The sequence below is a fragment of the Tachypleus tridentatus genome, chromosome 1, assembly GCF_004210375.1.
Source record: "Tachypleus tridentatus isolate NWPU-2018 chromosome 1, ASM421037v1, whole genome shotgun sequence".
Lineage (NCBI taxonomy): Eukaryota > Metazoa > Arthropoda > Merostomata > Xiphosura > Limulidae > Tachypleus > Tachypleus tridentatus.
In genome coordinates, this window is record NC_134825.1 from 25,645,289 (window position 1) to 25,664,663 (window position 19,375).

The window sequence follows — 19,375 nt, forward strand, 5'->3', positions numbered from 1 at the left end:
ATTATTCTTTGGTAAACGAGTAGCCCAAGAGTGGGTGGTGGGTGTTGATGACTATCTGTCTTCCTTCTAGTCTTACACTACTAAATTAGAAACGACTAGCGCAGATAGCCCTCGTGTAGCTTTGCGCAAAATTAAACAAAAAACGTGCTATTTATATGCAAAAACGGCTCGTTTGGGCTGAGAAAACACTTTACATAGAAGAGCGAACAACGTTTCGACCTTCTTCGGTCATCGTCAGGTTCACAAAGAAAGAGGTAACTGACCGGAAGCTGACCACATGTTTGAAAGGGGTTGTGTAACTGTGTGTCGAAATGTAGAGGGCGGTATTAGATGTTTGAATATATAATTTTATTTATTATATTAATATAGGTATAAAGGCGTTCCTTTATATTGGTTTATTTTGGGTTTAAGTTGTTGTATAAGTAAGGCTTCTTTAATTTTACGTTTGTTTATGTTTGTTTCTTTATTTAGTATTTGAGTGTTTTCTATGGTTATGTTGTGTTTATTTGACTTGCTGTGTTCGAAAACGTGTGAAGGTGACTTTTTATGTTCTTTGAATCTGGTTTCCATTTTCTACTTGTTTCTCAATATAGAAGTCGTGGCAGTTATCACATTGTATTTTATAAATAATGTTGGTGTGGTGTTTGTCAGTGTAGTTTTTACATAGTATAGACCTCAGTTTTGTGCCGGGTTTTTGAATAAATTTGGTATTAATTGGAATGTCATATTTTGTTACTAATTTTTGCCAACTGTTGGTTATTTGTTTGCTGATGTCGGGAATATATGGTATACAGCAGTATATGGTTTCGTGGTTTTTTGATTCGTGAGCTGTATTTACTTTAGTTGGTTGATTTTGCTTTCTGTCTAGGTGTGTGCGTATAATGTTTTCTACGGTTTGTGGAGGAAACTTATTGATGTTGGTGAAGTATTGTTTTATTTTGTCTAATTCATCGTTAATTTTATCTGGTGAGCATAGTTTTATGGCTGTGTTTATTTGGTTTCTTAGTATGTTGAGTTTTTGTTTTGTTTCATGTGCTGAGTCCCAAGGAATGTATAGTCCAGTATGGGTGATTTTTCGGTGGATTTCTGTTTGAAATTGTGTATCAGTTCTTGTAATTTTGAGGTTAAGAAATGATATTTGATTGTTTTCTTCCTGTTCACATGTGAAGTTGATGTTAGGATGTATAGAGTTAATGCTTAGGCCGTTTGTTTGTATATAGTATCACCAGTTCTAGCCAATATTTTTATGACACAAGTTGAAACACAAGCAATTAACACAGCATTACATCCACCACTATACTGGTATAGATATGTAGATGACACGGTTGCGGGATCCAAATCTACAGAACACATACTTAATTTTTCAATCACATTAACTCTATACATCCTAACATCAACTTCACATGTGAACAGGAAGAAAACAATCAAATATCATTTCTTAACCTCAAAATTACAAGAACTGATACACAATTTCAAACAGAAATCCACCGAAAAATCACCCATACTGGACTATACATTCCTTGGGACTCAGCACATGAAACAAAACAAAAACTCAACATACTAAGAAACCAAATAAACACAGCCATAAAACTATGCTCACCAGATAAAATTAACGATGAATTAGACAAAATAAAACAATACTTCACCAACATCAATAAGTTTCCTCCACAAACCGTAGAAAACATTATACGCACACACCTAGACAGAAAGCAAAATCAACCAACTAAAGTAAATACAGCTCACGAATCAAAACCACGAAACCATATACTGCTGTATACCATATATTCCCGACATCAGCAAACAAATAACCAACAGTTGGCAAAAATTAGTAACAAAATATGACATTCCAATTAATACCAAATTTATTCAAAACCCGGCACAAAACTGAGGTCTATACTATGTAAAACTACACTGACAAACACCACACCAACATTATTTATAAAATACAATGTGATAACTGCCACGACTTCTATATTGGAGAAACAAGTAGAAAATGGAAACCAGATTCAAAGAACATAAAAGTCACCTTCACACGTTTTCGAACACAGCAAGTCAAATAAACACAACATAACCATAGAAAACACTCAAATACTAAATAAAGAAACAAACATAAACAAACGTAAAATTAAAGAAGCCTTACTTATACAACAACTTAAACCCAAAATAAACCAATATAAAGGAACGCCTTTATACCTATATTAATATAATAAATAAAATTATATATTCAAACATCTAATACCGCCCTCTACATTTCGACACACAGTTACACAACCCCTTTCAAACATGTGGTCAGCTTCCGGTCAGTTACCTCTTTCTTTGTGAACCTGACGATGACCGAAGAAGGTCGAAACGTTGTTCGCTCTTCTATGTAAAGTGTTTTTTCAGCCCAAACGAGCCGTTTTTGCATATAAATTTCTCAACAAGTGGGTTTCTCGTCATCACTGAAAAAACGTGCTAGTCATAAGTGCATTTAGTATGATGTTAAAATTAACAAGTTCGCTGTTGACGGTTCATTGTTATTCTACAACAGTTGGCAGCATGTGTGTCTGTAATTTAGCAAACAAATAATTAATAAACGTTAAGAAATGTGGCTAAGTGACGTAATCTCTGCAGTTTCAAAATTCATTATCCTGTGTGGAATTTTATATTAATGTTTTGTTTAAACTGCTTTTAATTATTTAGTTTTTTTTACTCTTCTAAATTTTCGTATATGTGCTAATAACGTGACGTCTTTTATTTTCACATTTTTTTATTTAAATTTTTTTTTAAGGTGTAACTGATTATTTTCTAATTTAAACTGTATTTTCTTATTATTTTACTTTGAATAGAAATTAAAACAAGTTACAATTTATTGTAAAGTATTATGAATGTGAATTTTTTTCATGAATTAATATTTTTTATGAATGACTTACCAGGTAAACATCGATGATCGTTCTTTGCCAGGTAACCATTCAGACATTCACACTTTCCGTATATCCGTGAAATAATGTAATTACAAAAGCTATATTTGCTCACCAGATGGCATTGCTCGTCGTTCACGCAGAATTCGCCAATTTTAGCACCTGTTCAAATGTAAAAGTTATTTTTTTTATGTGAACGTTTAGAAATGTTTAAAAACGCGTCATAATGAACTTGTAAAGATAACTTTTATAATAGCAAGTCCGTTAAATTAAATGTTAGTTGTTTTTTTTTAATAAATGAAATTGCATCTAGATATATCGTATCATACAATTTATTCGTTTTTGGAATGAATAGATCATACATTATTTTTATCTAAACCCAGTGAACGAAACTGAGCTAAACGAAACGAAATATCGCTGGTGTAGGATTTAACTTAATGAATGAAACCGAATATAATTGAATATTTAAAATATCTTACGAGCTCAGTATGCATAGATAAAATTCTGAAATTGTAAATCCAAACTCAAACAAATAAGTATTAATAATATCAATCGAGAAATACTGAGAAACAAGAACATTAATAAGTGCACACGTGGAGTTAACTTGGATTTTTATACTTCCAGCAAACTAGTGCTTTATTTGAGAAGTTAATGGGTTACATTTATAATGAATAAGTGTACGAAAATACCAGATCTTTAAAAATTAAACGATTCTATTTTTGCTTTTTTACACATTAAAATAGTGACACAATTAGAAAAAATGTAAATAAAATTATAGGCTAAATGCGATTTGTATCGGCATTATTATTAACAAAAGATAATGGTTTGAACTATGACTCAACTTAAGGTTAGTGTATCACGACCGTAACTAGAAAGTTGAAACCTACCTGGCAGACACTTGTCTGCCCTCATTGGTATAAAATTAGGCAGACAACGACACTCGCCATTGTAGCACTGACTGTTTGAAACTTTCATACTACATTGTTCATTCATCGTACATCCAAAACCAAGAAGGGAAGCTGGAAAAATAGAATAAAGATAGTTCTGTATACACTAAAATTAATATCAATATAATTCATTTTACAATATTAAGATCAATTTTTATAAACACATTGAGACGTAGTAATATTATCAACAATTTTTTATCGTACGAATTAACAGAGTGCTTACCTGTTAATAGAACAGCAACAAACAATGAAGTAATTTAAAACATGAGAAAAAGTAGAATTACTTTTCAGTTACATTATAAAACAGTTTTTTTCATTAACGTGTATATTGTCTCCTTAAAAACATTTAAAAAAATTAAAACACTTAATAGAAAGAAATGGCTAACACTTGCCTCTATTAAATTGATCACATACGGATTAAAAAAATTAATGAAATACATGAAGTCTTTGCATACAGTTTTAATATGGAAGTAGCTATAGTTTTGTGGTAAAAATTTAATGAAATACATGAAGTTCTTGTATACAGTTTTAAGATGAAAGTAGCTGTAGTTTTGTTGTAAACATTAATGAATTAATTAATTCATTTATTAATTAATGAAAAAATTAATGAAATACATGAAGTCTTTGCATACAGTTTTAATATGGAAGTAGCTATAGTTTTGTGGTAAAAATTTAATGAAATACATGAAGTTCTTGTATACAGTTTTAAGATGAAAGTAGCTGTAGTTTTGTTGTAAACATTTAGTGAAATACATTAAGTCCTTGTATGCAGTTTTAACATGGAAGTAGATATAGTTTTGTAGTAAACATTTAATGAAATACATGAAATCTTTGTATGCAGTTTTAACATGGAAGTAGCTATAGTTTTGTGGCTATATAATAGCATCGTAAACACGACATTTCACGTATACTGAATACCCATCGGCGAGTATATTAAGATATCCATGTGGTATCACATTAAATCACAGTTTACCGTAACAATACAGTGTACTTGGCATAGCAGAGATAAAGGCAGCCAAAGAGTCTTCTTCGAATATATCCAATTTGTTTGAGTTTACTGTTTTGATTTGAGTCAGAGATATCATAGATTTGTTTTGTCGAGTTGGACATTTAAATGGAACCTAAAGATGTTGTATTTGATTGAGTAACGCTGAATGCGTTGGACAAGAAAGGTGACCCAAGTCCTCATTACAATTAACTCCATAACTAAACATTAATCCATTAAAATTAATACATTTAATTTAATAATGTATATTCACCTAAAATCATTAGAATGCATTGATTTACCAATTGGGTACACTCTCTGTTGAACCAGTTTTGTGCAGTATGAGAGCAATGGAAACAGCTCTACAGCGTATAAAACACACACTCGAACAAACATTCCTCACATCATTAAACAGTCTCCAGAAAATAACAAAAATAACACTGTACGAACATCACAAATAAAGTTTGGTGTCGGATCTAGTTTTCATCCCTCGTGATTCAGCAATAAGTCAGCAGACTTATGACGCTAAATATTGGGTTTCGATACCAATGGTTCGCAATGAACGGATAGCCCCCATTCTGTGACACTACAATAACAAACTCACCAGCACAAATAAGAAATTTTGTTAATATAATTCCCCTGTGTATTTCGTAACTTGAGTTCTTACATTTCATGTATTCTGTGATTTTTTCTTAAAATACTTTTGAGCTAATAATACGATAATGTACGTAAGTGGCACTAAATAAAAAGAAGAACAAAATATGACACCACAACATGATTTTAATCATCAACTGTTAACAAACTGTGCTGCACAAAAACAATTGAAACCGCACTTTTTATTTTTTATTTTAATCAGAGAAAGGAGATTTTCGCCTGTCTGTAATTTCCTTCGTATCATAATGTCAGAAATATTCAATTCCTGATCGCTATTGAAAAGAAACGATCAGTAAGACATACTTGGTCGATTGTTTCACTTGTAAAACTTCCATGACTGTTGTTGGTTCAGGTTGGTCGCAAGCAGTTGATTACAGACTTTTGTTTGTTTTCAAGGACAGAAGTATTCACTTTGTAGTACTTCTGCTGATAAAACCTGATGGCCCAGACAAATAAATTGGTTTGATAACGATGTCCTCGTTAAGAGGAGACAACTATAATGACTCTTTGAAAGTCGCATAGATTCTTGCTCTGACCTGTTGTATAGCTAACAAACTGTGATGAGATTACACCTTAACAGTTATATGACTCAAGGGGTTACCTAACACTGACGAGTGTGTTTTTCGTATGTAACTACAGTGTATTATACATGCGCGGAAGCGTGTATATGTAAAAAAGTCCAGCTTTTTATAGACTAAACGTGACAAGTGATACCTTTTCAGGCTACAATGTAGTTACAGTGTTGAATCCATTCCGTTGGACTTACTCTGTACCTTCAATTGTAAGTGGCCTGGCATGGCCAGGTGGGTTAAGGCGTGTGACTCGTAATCCGAGGGTCGCAAATTCGCATCCCCGTCACGCCAAACATGCTCGCCCTTTTATCCGTGGGGGTGTTATAATGTGACGGTCAATCTCACTATTCGTTGATAAAAGAGTAGCCCAAGAGTTGGCGGTGGGTGGTGATAACTAGCTGCCTTCCTTCTAGTCTTACACTGCTAAATTAGGGACGGCTAGCGCAGATAGCCTTCGAGTAGTCTTTCGCGAAATTCAAAACAAACAATCAATTGTAAGTTATAAGAGTAGCAAGGCAATTCCATTATGCAATCGAAAGAGCCAGAAAAAAGTCCATGTGATGGCGGACGAGAATAAATGGCTGTCCTTCTTTCGACCATAGTTGAAAATTAAAAGACAGATACACCATAACCCTAGGGGTTTCTAATCTGGCTGTTTGGTTCAAGTGCGTGCTAAATAGCCTTTTGTAATATAGTACAGCAAATTTTGACACATAATGTACAGGTCATACTTAAACTATCATACTTAACATAATTGTCTCATAACCCAGATTGTCAATGACATCACCTTCATTATAACACAAGAGGAGTAACTAAAATACGCTGACATATGTGTTATATTTTCTGCGAAATTTCTGGTTTGTTTGTTTGTTAGGTTTGTTATGTCACGTATAGTTACGATACGACTATCTGCGCTAACTGTTCTTAATTTAACAATGAAAAAACAAGGGAAAGCAGTTAGTCATCATCACCTACCGCCAACTCTTGGGTTACCCTTTTACCAACGAATATTAAGATTGACTGTCACATTACAATGCCCCCACGACTGAAAAGGCGAGTATGCTTAAAAGGATCCGCGACTCTCAGATTGCAAGTCGAGCGTTCCAACCACCTGGTCATGACAAAAATATTCGACGTTTATATCCATTTAATAAGAGTTTATATCATTAAATTTGTGTATATAAAGGCAATATCTTTGTGTATCAAGTGGTATGTTTAAATGTAATAAAATGTAAAAGTTAGTATTGTGAAATAGTATTCTTGAAGGTTTTAATTTCGGTAGTAACGGAAATAAGGGAAATTTTCTAAGGCTTTTGTCGAAATTGTCTTGTTAGAAATGTAACTGTAGTCTGTGTTTTAGCAGTCAAACTTGAAATTATTTTATTATCGAAAATAATAACTATGTATGATTAGGAAATTGTATTTTCGGCGATCTTCGATATATTACCTGGTAGGCAAGTGCTGTCGTAAGGAATAAAGTGTGTCTGGCAAGTACATATACGGAGATCTTTATCGCAATGGCTTCTGGGAATAAAAGTTAAGCAGTCCGTGGATGATTTGCATGAGGACCCCAGTGTGACATTATCAACTGTAAATTTCAATAAGCAAACTTAAAATAAAAAAACAGTATGGACTACCATAAGTTACATCTTTACAATAAATAACACACATAAATAACTATATAGAAATATTAGTAACAGAATTAATCGTGTATTATTATTAAAAATTACGATATTTACATTTAGCTTTATTTCTAAAAAGTACGTCTTAATATCAATCATAAATTTTGCGATATCTGTTTCATAAATAGCGCAACGAATAACGAAATCTAAACATCACAGCGTGAAAGAGATTTTACTTTAAACAAAATATGTTTTAAAAACTTACTTTCATTCTCACTCAACGTGCTCGCTGTTAAATGACTCCAAATTACCTAAGTACAGAAAAGACTGAATAATCATTGAGTATTATATATCTCTCATGATGCATTCCTTTCTAATTAATAACAAACTAAGTGGTCAGAATTATTTCGCTGCTACCGTAGATAACCAAAACATATAATCTGGTAATTTTATTAACGAAAACAGAAAACACTTACAACAGATAAACTAGATAAACTTACAATTATAAACCAAAATTAAACTTACTATTTCACGAACATATAATTTATTTTTAGTAAATGAAGTATATTTAGAAATTAAGCTCATGTTAGCATAATCACGCTTCTTTTAAGAAATAAAGAATAAAAAAATATTTTTGACAACTGAGATTTTTTTCTTAAACTTAATTATTTAATTATTTACTTAGTTATTTACTCTATTTAAAATAACAAGAATAACGATGTCCTTAGTTTCACAAAGGATTCTTTAATTTTGGATGATACGTTATTTTCTATAAAATAAACTGGAAATTCTATTGAATTTTCTCCTAAATTAGGAGTTATACTATTAATCGTATTGCTATAATAACTATTAATTGCTGTAATTTTCGTAGTAATAGTTTCACTTACTGATTAATTTTTTACACTTCTAAAAGTATTAGCATTTAGAGAAAGTTGATGTGCTTTAAGTTAGATTGATAGTAAAGGTTTTATAGTCAGCACCAGGAATATTTGAACACGCTTATTAATGATATTTTTCCATTGTTAAATTACGTATTATTTTTTTTTATAAAAGTAAATTTTCATAACCAGAAACCTAATTTTTCATTAATGAAACATTATTTTTGACTGAGAGAATTACGCCTTCGATATTTCACAAAACCGTTTTATTAATAGGAATGGTTTATATATGATTCTCTATTAAAAACTGAACTCAACATTTTTTTTGTAATGCTAAGATTATTTATTACGTTCACACTTCAGGACGATAAACTGCAATGTCCTTACTCTTACTTTACGTTTTACGAAAATTATTTTGTATAAAAAGGAATATTCTTGCTGATGTTTATTGTAATTCTGGATTCTGAAAAGACAAAAAGAAATAAAAGAAAATAAATAATGAAACAGAAACTTTCGCATCTTTTTCTCCACTGAGTCGTTTGGAGAAATGTTTTCGCATACAGCTCTTTATAATGGTAAAAAAAGATTAAAACAGTACAATTTAGTTTCAGTACCTATATTATATAACGGATTACATAAACATACATTAACATTAGATTCAAAGCTACAAGTGTAGGTGATGGTTTGTGTAAAAACACTTGTAAAAATTTTTATGAACTGTAGTGACTTGTGACTAGGATGAACGACGTTTCGGCTAATTCTTTGTCAGGTTGTTCTACTGCATATTGCCACTACAGTTATACCATTAAAATAGCTATAGACTGTATTCCCAAAGCATTTCTGATTTCAGATTTGTCCATTATATACTAAATCCTGATTAAAGACTATCATTAATAATACCATGACTTAAGTCATTAAGTTTTACCCTTACGTGTATCATGTTTTATAATGAAAAGTCATCAGAGCCAAAACACATCACAAATCAAAATATGAAATGTATTAAGATCAAACTACAGTAAAAACAGGTATACCGTAGATAGTTATGAAGTGCTATTTGCAGTTATATTAGCTTCATCAATCCATTTAAGTCATCTTATTGTTATCATGCTCGCCTCTATAACTATTCCACAGACACTGGTGACACCAAAATTAAAAGTTATGTAATTAGGTTTACAATATGTTTGTATTATGTTGAATGAAACAAAAGTCTGGTTAAAACTTCCCACTGAATTAATTGTAAAAAAATTGTAATGTTTGGAACATTAAGCTTCAGTCTGAGGTTGTTATGTTTTAATTCCGTTTCACTAAACACACAGTGACAATATGTGTTAAATTAACCTCACTTTGTGTTACCTACCGCTAAAAACACCACTTGATTCGCCGCTCTTGAAAGGCAGGACTTTGAACCTAACACCATCTTCTTCTCCTAGTGTTAAAACAAATGGTGACGTTAAAAAGTGTGAAATATATGTTCTTTTTATCGCTCTAAATAACATTGAAACCGTAGAAATATTTATTTTCGTTTGACGTAAAATAAAAATCGTTTGTTTGTTTTGTAGTTAAGCACATACTGACTATGTGTGCTGCGTCCATCACGAGTATGGAAATCTGGTTTTTGGCGTTACAAGTTCTCAAACTTATCGCTGTGTCACTTAGGGGCGATAGAATCATTTTTCACGAATCATTGCTAAATTTTCATAACTTGGCAAAAATCAAACACAAAAATACTGTTTATTAAAACTTAAACTGGTAAAACAACTGTAACTCTTAAATGCAGTAACTAGTTACCCAGGGCCTAAGGCCTCCAAGAGGAGTCACCAGTTTTAATCCACTCGCACCACTATATAGTAGTGTGTTGTCCGTAAGACAATAGACACTAAAATGATGTCACATAAGGGACGTTTAACGTTGAAATATGTAACCTCAGTAAAGACGGACATGCCATAAATCAGCAGAAGAATTATGCGCTATGTTAGCCACAACATATCAGCTTAAAAAGTAAGAAATAAAAATATTTGTTACTCTCAATTTTTGTTTTAGTTACTGTTGCAACAGAGCTTTTTTGGGAACCCAAAATGTAGCTAGTTATTTCGTACATACAAGTTAGTGTGATTTTATTCTTATATCTTGGTTTTGAAAAGTTATCACATTAACTTTACTTAACACTTTTCCAGATGTTTACCCTATCCCATGGTATTATTGTGATGCTAAATATCGACCTACACGTAACAGAATAATGTTTTCACGATAAAGCTTTTCTTGTTTACTTATTTGGAAAGTAAACCAGACAGACCACACAAAATTAAAATACATATTAATGCACTTCATTATCTCACACTGAATTAAGAACAAATAAGAACATTTTCATATGTTAAAATAGAAATGTGTCGCTGCAATTATTCCATTATTTATTATTTTGATTTTGTAGGTAAGTTAATTCTGTATGGTTAGATGAACTAAACACTATATTTTCACATCTTTTCAACATATAAATATTTCGTATCAAAGTATTAGATTTCCTTAGCCTTTTAGCTTTGACTAATATAATTTTTTATGTAAATTACAAAACAAGGTTCGAGTTAACTACTGTAATGACTGCTTAATCAAGAAAGTTATAATTGACATGTCTAAATCATGGTTCGTTAGTTTGAATAGTAAACTAACTTTTTATCTTAAACAGGATCTAACAAAAACGCTGAAAAAATATATTTTACGCCAATGTTTTCACGGCTTAAATATTTTCTTCAACACAATTTCTACACGAAATCGTAACCTAATAATATAACACAATGACGCTAAGTTTTTTGTCGAAGTTTCTGGAAAACATCCGTCTATGTCAATTGTTGAACATTTCCAAAAAAAGTTGAGTCACTGTAATGTGTTTTCCCAGTTTCTTGTGCTTAGGTTGAGTGATTTCTAACACTGTTAAAGCAGATCCGTTTGTTCTTTGTTTTACCAGTGTTTGATGGTCACACTATCATTAGTTCGCACCTATTTACTGATAAATTCAACTTTTTTTTTTGTATCCCCATTTAGAAGTACAGTATATGGTGATTGATTTCCGAGTGTTATGAATCAAATAAACCCAACCTATAAAGAAATATGTGTGACTGTTTTTTTCTTCTTCTAAGAACTGAGAATGTCTTTATGAATCGTTACTTCACCTGCATAACATGTGCTTTGTTGACTGCGATAAATCTAATCATGAATTTTAGTGTTGTGAGTCCTAAAATATACCGCTGCTAACTCAAAGAACAAGCGCATTGTAAACAGTGTTTTGAAGTTTAACATCGAGAAAACTTTTTTAAATCAAGGAAAGAATAAGGAGTTATTATAACGTCTTCCAACCCCTATTGTGTGTTTGTTTTTACATTTCGCGCAAAGCTCCAAGAGGACTATCTGCGCTAGTCGTCCCTAATGTAGCAGTGTAATATTAAAGGCATCGCATATCGTAATCATTACCCACCGCCAGAAATTGTGCTACTCTTGTATCAACGAATAGTGGGTTTACATTATAACTCCTGTGGGTTTACATTATAACTCCTTACGGATGAAAGAGCAAACATGTTTAATGCTACGGGGATTCGAACCCGCGAGGCGCCGATTGCAAATCCAGTGCCCTAACGATCTGGCCATACCGAACCGAGTTACACTAGTAGGTATGTAAATAAATAACTATTTTGGTATTATGATGCTTCGTGCTATTTCGTCGATCGCCCTAACCACCTGGCTATGACGAACATTTTTAACCAGCATCTCCATACCAGTGTGCCTTATTGACCAGCATCTCGATACCAGTGTAAAATCTAGCTTTGAAACCTAATGATATAAGGAATAGAGAAAAAAAGACAAATCTGTGAAATGACATCCTCCTTCTAACTATTATGTTAAGCTAAGCCTAATGAGCACATTTAAACTATACCACTATATATTGTCATAACATTATATCAAAGTAAAGTAGCAAGCTAGATATTACATTAATTTAAACATCACTGGCAGGTGGTATGAGCGTTTTTAATAGAGTTCCATATTCTTTCAGTTTAGATAGAATAAAATTATTAAACGAAAATATTTTTTTCTGAAGTCGCGCTTACTATACGTCGTTAACTAATTCGTCTTGGAGAGCTCGTGAGATAACACATTTATTCTTTACTGTACCTAATAGGGTTGAATTAGGTGAGAATTTATTTCATTAACATAAAATGTTCTAAACAACACTTACTGTGGTTAACGCTATACCCCCTCTACTGAGAAACATTCTTTAATCCGATAAAAATCCACGAAACATCGATTACTGGAAATTTGTTGAATTTCCAGCAAATTTTCAACACAGCTATCTACGCTAGACGTCTCTAATTTTGAAGTGATATTAACTAGAGGGAAATCAACTAGTTAATATCACCCACCGCCGACTCTTGAGCTACTCTTTACCAACAAAAAATGGTATGGAACATCAAATTATAACGCCTCCGTTACTATTTGGCAAGCGACAGGATTCGAACCAACGACCCGCAAATTAAAAATAGAGTGTCCTAATAACCAGAACACGAAAACACTGGTCTCTGTGTACTTTTGTTGTCAAAGAATTTTAGACTATATAACAACAAGTAAAATATGTGTCGAAGTGATGTAACTAGTGAAAACTTATTTCCTCTGTCCAGTGAATCATAAAATAGAAGCCCTTTAAACATCACACACGCACACACAAAGCTGCTGTAACATCCGTAATTTAACGCATGTGTAAAACATTATAGCACTTTCTTTTGCTGATACTGTAGTTCACTTTGTTAAATATACATATATTATATTACATTACTTTGTTCATCCTTGACTTGTCCTAAATTGATCTGTTAATGCACTCAGTCATTCTTATTGCTTTATTGTTGCTTTTTGAGTCAGTGATTTCATAAAGGATAACATAACTAAAAGAAATAAAACCGTAAAACAGTCTGTAGTATTTAACTTTGCTCATTTCCGAATCCACTAAAGCCAAGGTCGTGTGATATCATTGTTATGCTTTCACGATTTAAAACAAAGCGATTCTTAGAACGAATAAGTACAATAGTGTTCATAGTATTGTTGTTTCTTCTTTTATAACTAACGTTTCCGTTGAACAAATCTAGTGGTACTAACAGATAAGACCTTTGTTTTGTTTAATATTAAGGTAAGCTTTAAAAAGCCAAAGAGAACTATACATTCTCGAAAAGCTTTCTTTGTGTTTGTATCTAAGATGACGAAACATTGCGTTTTGAGACTTTTATTGTTTGTCTACAGCTAAGCTTAAAGCTACTCAAAGGGCATTTGTGCTCTGCCCACCAAGGGTATCGAGACTTTGTTTGTAGCGTTGCAGATCCTTAGCTTACCGCTGTGCCACTAGAGGGCCATTTTGGGACAGCCTCTACTTTTGAATATTGTCTTGGTGACTAAGTAGATCCTTTCCGGATGTCTAAATGTTCGTCTCCCAGTGTTAATTTTTTACCAGTTATCTGTAATTTTTATACTTGCATTCAGTGATTTAAACCTCTAATATATGTGATTTAAGTGCCATGATTTTTTTTATTCTATAGAAAAATCATCATGTGTCTCAAAAGGCCTAATATAGTTTCTGCTACTTCCACTAAAGTAGGCCCGGCATGGCCAAGCGCGTTAAGGCGTGCGACTCGTAATCTGAGGGTCACGGGTTCGCATCCGTGTCGCGCCAAACATGCTCGCTTTCCCAGCCGTGGGGGCGTTATAATGTGACGGTCAATCCCACTATTCGTTGGTAAAAGAGCAGCCCAAGAGTTGGCGGTGGGTGGTGATGACTAGCTGCCTTCCCTCTAGTCTTACACTGCTAAATTAGGGACGGCTAGCACAGATAGCCCTCGAGTAGCTTTGTGCGAAATTCCAAAACAAACAATCCACTAAAGTTGGCCGTAAGATAGGCTGCAGCATGCGAAATGATGTCTCTATTGGATACTTCAAAATGAAGCGTTTACTGAGCACGTGACTTTGCACTCTCGAAAAGAAACAGGTAGATGCATGCTATTTTCTACCACTGTTCGATTTTTAAGTCAATTAAATGTATACTTGAAGTAACTTACGGATGAATATAAATAACAGTTCCTCTGAATTTTTTCAGAAATCTCTTGGTGAGCAAGAAATTCGGAGAAAATCCCTGGTTAGAGTGATATTTGATAGAGCAGCAAGTGAAGTGAAAATATCCTTTTCTCTTGATATTTATTATGTGCGTAAATGACGGTTTATAGCTTACCATAAAATAGAGGAATTCCAAATTTAAGGTTTGAAAACTGAGTGTTTCCCTGTTTTATGATTTTAAAATGTGGTCACCTTAATTATAACTAACGAGCATTTAATTTTCGGATGTGATTTAATTATTTTTTAACTGGTGAAACTTTACAGAAATTTGCATGCTTGAAAGAATAAAAACTTTTTTGGCAAAACGAATGTGTTACTTTATTTAATAAAAAGTAAAACGAATGTGTCACTTTATTTAATAAAAGTAAATATTCGACATTACTTAATTATATATACTATTATCTGAGTGAAAGATTGGAACACATCCAAACTTATTTTATTTAGTTAAATTACACACAGCCTCTAGGCCACTTGCAAACATTGTAAGTGGACTTCCCGCGATAATGCAGTGTTTAAATACTTATTTTACTTTGAATACAATGTGATTAATACAATTATGACTCTTACTTTGTTACGTTATATGTTAGTTACATAACTGTATACATCACTAATGATAGGCCCCGTCATGACCAGGTGATTAAGGCGCGCGAGTCGTAATCTGTGGGTCGCGGGTTCGAATCCCTGTCGCACTAAACATGCTCACCCTTTCAGGCGCGAGGGCGCTATAATGTGCGGTTAATCTCACTATGCGTTGGTAAAAGAGTAGCCCAAGAGTTGGCGGTGGGTGGTGATGACTGGCTGCCTTCCCTCTAGTCTTACACTGCTAAATTAGGGACGGCTACCACAGATAGCCCTCGTGTAGCTTTGGGTGAAATTTAAAAACAAACAAACGCTATTGTTAAAACTAGTAACTTATCATAATTAAACTTCAATCACGCCATCTTACTCGCTGTGGCTTTCTAGGTACAGCTGTTATCATGCTTTCCTAAAGAAAGTAAGAATGACGTGTGTGTGTCTGTATACACACGCATCTATTAATAATTTTTTTAAAAAACAAATTTACGGTGAATAGTGTATTGGAAGGCGTCTAACCAAAGATCTTTAAATATTAAATTGATACATATATTGTAACAAACATTTATTGTTAGATCTTTTAAAATAGATATAGATATATTACTCAAAACATTCTTTCTCTGTTTCCGTTTAACGGCTGCGAAAAACATACAGTTTGTAAAAAAGGAAAAGAAAGAACAATGTATATTTTATTTTGGACGAGGAAAACTGTGCAGACACGTCGCACCCCAGCAGCCTTTGATATGCCACATAAACTTTTTTTTTTCTCGCATTTCTACGCACGGGTGCGAACTTAGTATGAAAACATGGTGATGATTGAAATTAGGTTAGCGCAGAATGTTTTAAGCTATAAAGGTAGCGCACATAACGTGTAATTGTGAGAACAGATGGTGTGTAGATAAATTAATACGTAACTTGAAACGACGTATGGAACCTGAACAAATTTTGTTATACTTACTTCAAAATAAAAACACTTAGTTACAACCTGGAAGTACATTACTGTAAAGGAAGAACATGATTTTAATTTATAACTGAAAAAAAAAAAAAGACAAGAAATCAAGTTCTTCAAGAACACGCCTTTAATTCAAAGGTTATGTCATAACATAACCCAAAGGACCCGTAAGCCCCTCCCACAAAAAATGAAAGTTTACTCAGGGCATTGCCTTGTCCTTCCTCTTGGTGGTGTTAACAAACAAAACCTTTCACGCAACAGTGTGAACAAAATTAGCTAAACACAGTAAGCGGGAAGAGGGAATATCTGAAGATACATCCCTTGCCAGTTTATCTAAAGCTTCTAACCTGTTGCAGAGTATGAATATGGTATCTTGGTATTTTAGCAACTTGTGCATACCGAGTATCTACCTATAGGCTAGAATAGTTTCATAAACAATAGCGTTGCTTGCCACCGTTTTCTTTACCATTCTGCTGGTTTTGAAAATAAAATAAGAGAAAGTGGTTATTGATACTACACTTTGTTAAATGTTTCTTTGTATTTGATTTCATGTTTACTTACGAAATCTTGATTTAACTTATGTTTTGTTTTTTTAATCTTAAAGATCAGATTTTCTCATGGATGTACCACCAGAAGGCTACCGTTCAATAACATTGCTCGTAGTGTAGACAGAGCACGCCTTCTCACGATATCAGCAATCTGCTTGAATAATAATTATAACCATGTAAATTTATTGGATGCACGATGTTTCTGTGCAAACTGATCTAACTGTACCAGAAGAGAAACATAATTTATAACTGATTGATTTGAATATAGCGAGGGTCAGTCAAACAAATATTCTCCAGTTAAAGGAGTTAAAAAATTTTCCTATTTCATGCAAATTATCGTGACAATGTGGTAAGACTTATCATAAATTCTCTCATATGGTTAAATAAATTGTTAAACCATGTAATTCATGACCTAATTGTTTAGGCCTTATGAAATTAACTGGTAAAGCTTCTCGCAAGTCTCCCCCCTTCAGATGCACACGGTATGTTTGCGGACTTACAACACTAAAATCCGGGTTTCGATACCTATTGTGGACAGAACATATATAATCCATTGTGTAGCTTTGTACTTAATTACATATAACAAAAAGACAACTTATCACTATATATGAACAAATAAAACAAATAATGGCACCACAAGCAACGTTATTTGTTTTAAAAAGACACAAATCAACGTTTCGAAATTCTACAGGTTTCGTCATCACTAGCTGAAGCAAAATATAAACAGTTTTACTTCATGTTCACAATAATATACAAGGATTGATGTAAATTATTAATAAAGTTTTGTCTCAGTTTTACAATGATATACAAGGACTGATGTGAATTATTTTAGTCTTGCCTTATTTTCATAATGACACACAAAGATTGATGTAAATTATTTATATAGTTTTACCTCATTTTTACAATGATATACAAGTACTGATGCAAATTATTTAGATTTTGTTTAAATCTTGAAATTAGAATCTGTAAAAATGAGAAACGCTTCTCATATACTGTTTATCATCAGTGTTAATCTATTTATTACCAAACCCCCTATTCCCTAAGAGCAAAGGAACAACAACTAGCGCACTTGATTAATTGTTCTCATAAATAGCTTATAAAAGTTTTTCAATTTGTACTCTGTTGTTTAGTTTTGTATTAAATAGAAAATGTACTTTTAAATGCAATATTAAATATATACATATATTTTTTAAATTGCATTTACTTGTATTTAGTGATTCCCCAACATATTTTATCTTACTTATTTGAAGTTATTCTATGTATTTAAGTTTAACAAGTGTTTAGTTAGTAGTTGTAGGTCCAAGTATTAGTTATACATTTAAATATTAATAACTTCTGTATACAGTTTTTTTCGTAAATTCTTCCTATAACGGTGATCAACTTTAGTGACGTCATTATTCTAGCTCTTAGAGTGATTTAAGAATTAAACGGTCTGTTCAGCCTTCGAACAAAATTACTTAATATCAATATATATGATAAGTAAGTATTAATTATTTTGATGTACTTGAAAGCCATATAAGGACGCTAGAAATTACTCTTTACAGAAGCATAAATATTATTTATTGAAATACAAAAATAGTATGCCCTCACGTTTCAATGGTCTTCAACTTGGGTTTCGTCACCAGAGTGTCCACTAACTTGGATTTAAAAGCCACGTGGTCGAGAGGACGAATGTTCTTTGTTTAAAGCTAATGTCATTTAGTAATCCGGAATTTCTTCTGCCTTCTCTCTAAATCTTAGCCATAATGTATTTTAAAAATACCGGTGCTATAATATTTTAAAATTATTTAATATACCAAACGTTAGCACTGTTTTAAGTTCAAGTTATTCTGGTAATGATTAAAAACTGAATCAGTCATCTAAGCTAATGAAGTCTACTATACAACTAATACCAAGTGCTAGTTTGTACTTGAAGGTTCTGTCTGCCCCGGATCGTTCTTCTGAGAATCCTTATTATTATATGTGGAGACGACCCTAATTTTTTTGAGAGCGTCCAGGTCTGGAACTACCGGTATTTCAGTCGCTCAGTCTAGAAGTGTGGCGCCTTTACGGGGAAACTTTCACCTTTTAGTTTTTGCAGGAAGCTTTCCTTCAAGCGACAAGTTGTAACCTTGAAGGCGTGTTTAAGAAAGTACCCCGACCTTAGAGCACATTGCCTGACCGCAGACCGTGGAAAATTCAGATCGGAGGAGGTGGTAAGGGGCTAACCATGTGAATGTGATTACAATATTTGTAGTTTATCCTGACCGTGTCTGTATTTTGTTTTGTCAACAATGAAATTACACATAGGTATGTATTAAGGTCTGAATCATTAACAGTAACTGTTATTAAAGTCCAAACTCAATTATTTTTTGTTCCGCTCTGAATGCTGTTCTTGTATATTTTTGGTTGGTCTCTTTTTTGTGTGTGTGTGATTCGCTACAGATGAGTATAAAAGTTTTCAGCCTTAACAATGTAGTTCAGGTTCATTAATTTCAATCACTTAAGGTTATACTTCACAATCAGGTATTACAAGAACAGACGATCTAAAAATTAATCAAGATGGACGATTTGAAGACCCAGTACGACAGGTAAAGACTGGGGTTAGCTTTAATTATTTTAAAGTT

At 32.8% G+C, this 19,375-nt stretch overlaps 1 protein-coding gene across 2 annotated transcripts in view; it reads right to left on the minus strand.

Moving 5' to 3' along the window:
* LOC143244725 (uncharacterized) overlaps window positions 1–18,833 on the minus strand; it is a 36,135-nt gene extending 17,302 nt beyond the window's left edge. The window contains exons 1-6 of one of the 2 annotated variants that reach the window (XM_076489887.1): window positions 18,360–18,833; window positions 9,916–9,984; window positions 7,946–7,991; window positions 7,506–7,646; window positions 3,788–3,919; window positions 2,913–3,062 (exon numbers count right to left, since the gene is read on the minus strand). In XM_076489887.1, coding sequence (XP_076346002.1) covers window positions 2,913–3,062; window positions 3,788–3,919; window positions 7,506–7,646; window positions 7,946–7,991; window positions 9,916–9,975 — 529 coding nt within the window. In that variant the 5' untranslated portion in view covers window positions 9,976–9,984; window positions 18,360–18,833. The remainder of the gene's footprint in view (window positions 1–2,912; window positions 3,063–3,787; window positions 3,920–7,505; window positions 7,647–7,945; window positions 7,992–9,915; window positions 9,985–18,359) is intronic. The other variant, XM_076489896.1, reaches the window with a different exon arrangement.
* Window positions 18,834–19,375: the final 542 nt, after the last annotated feature.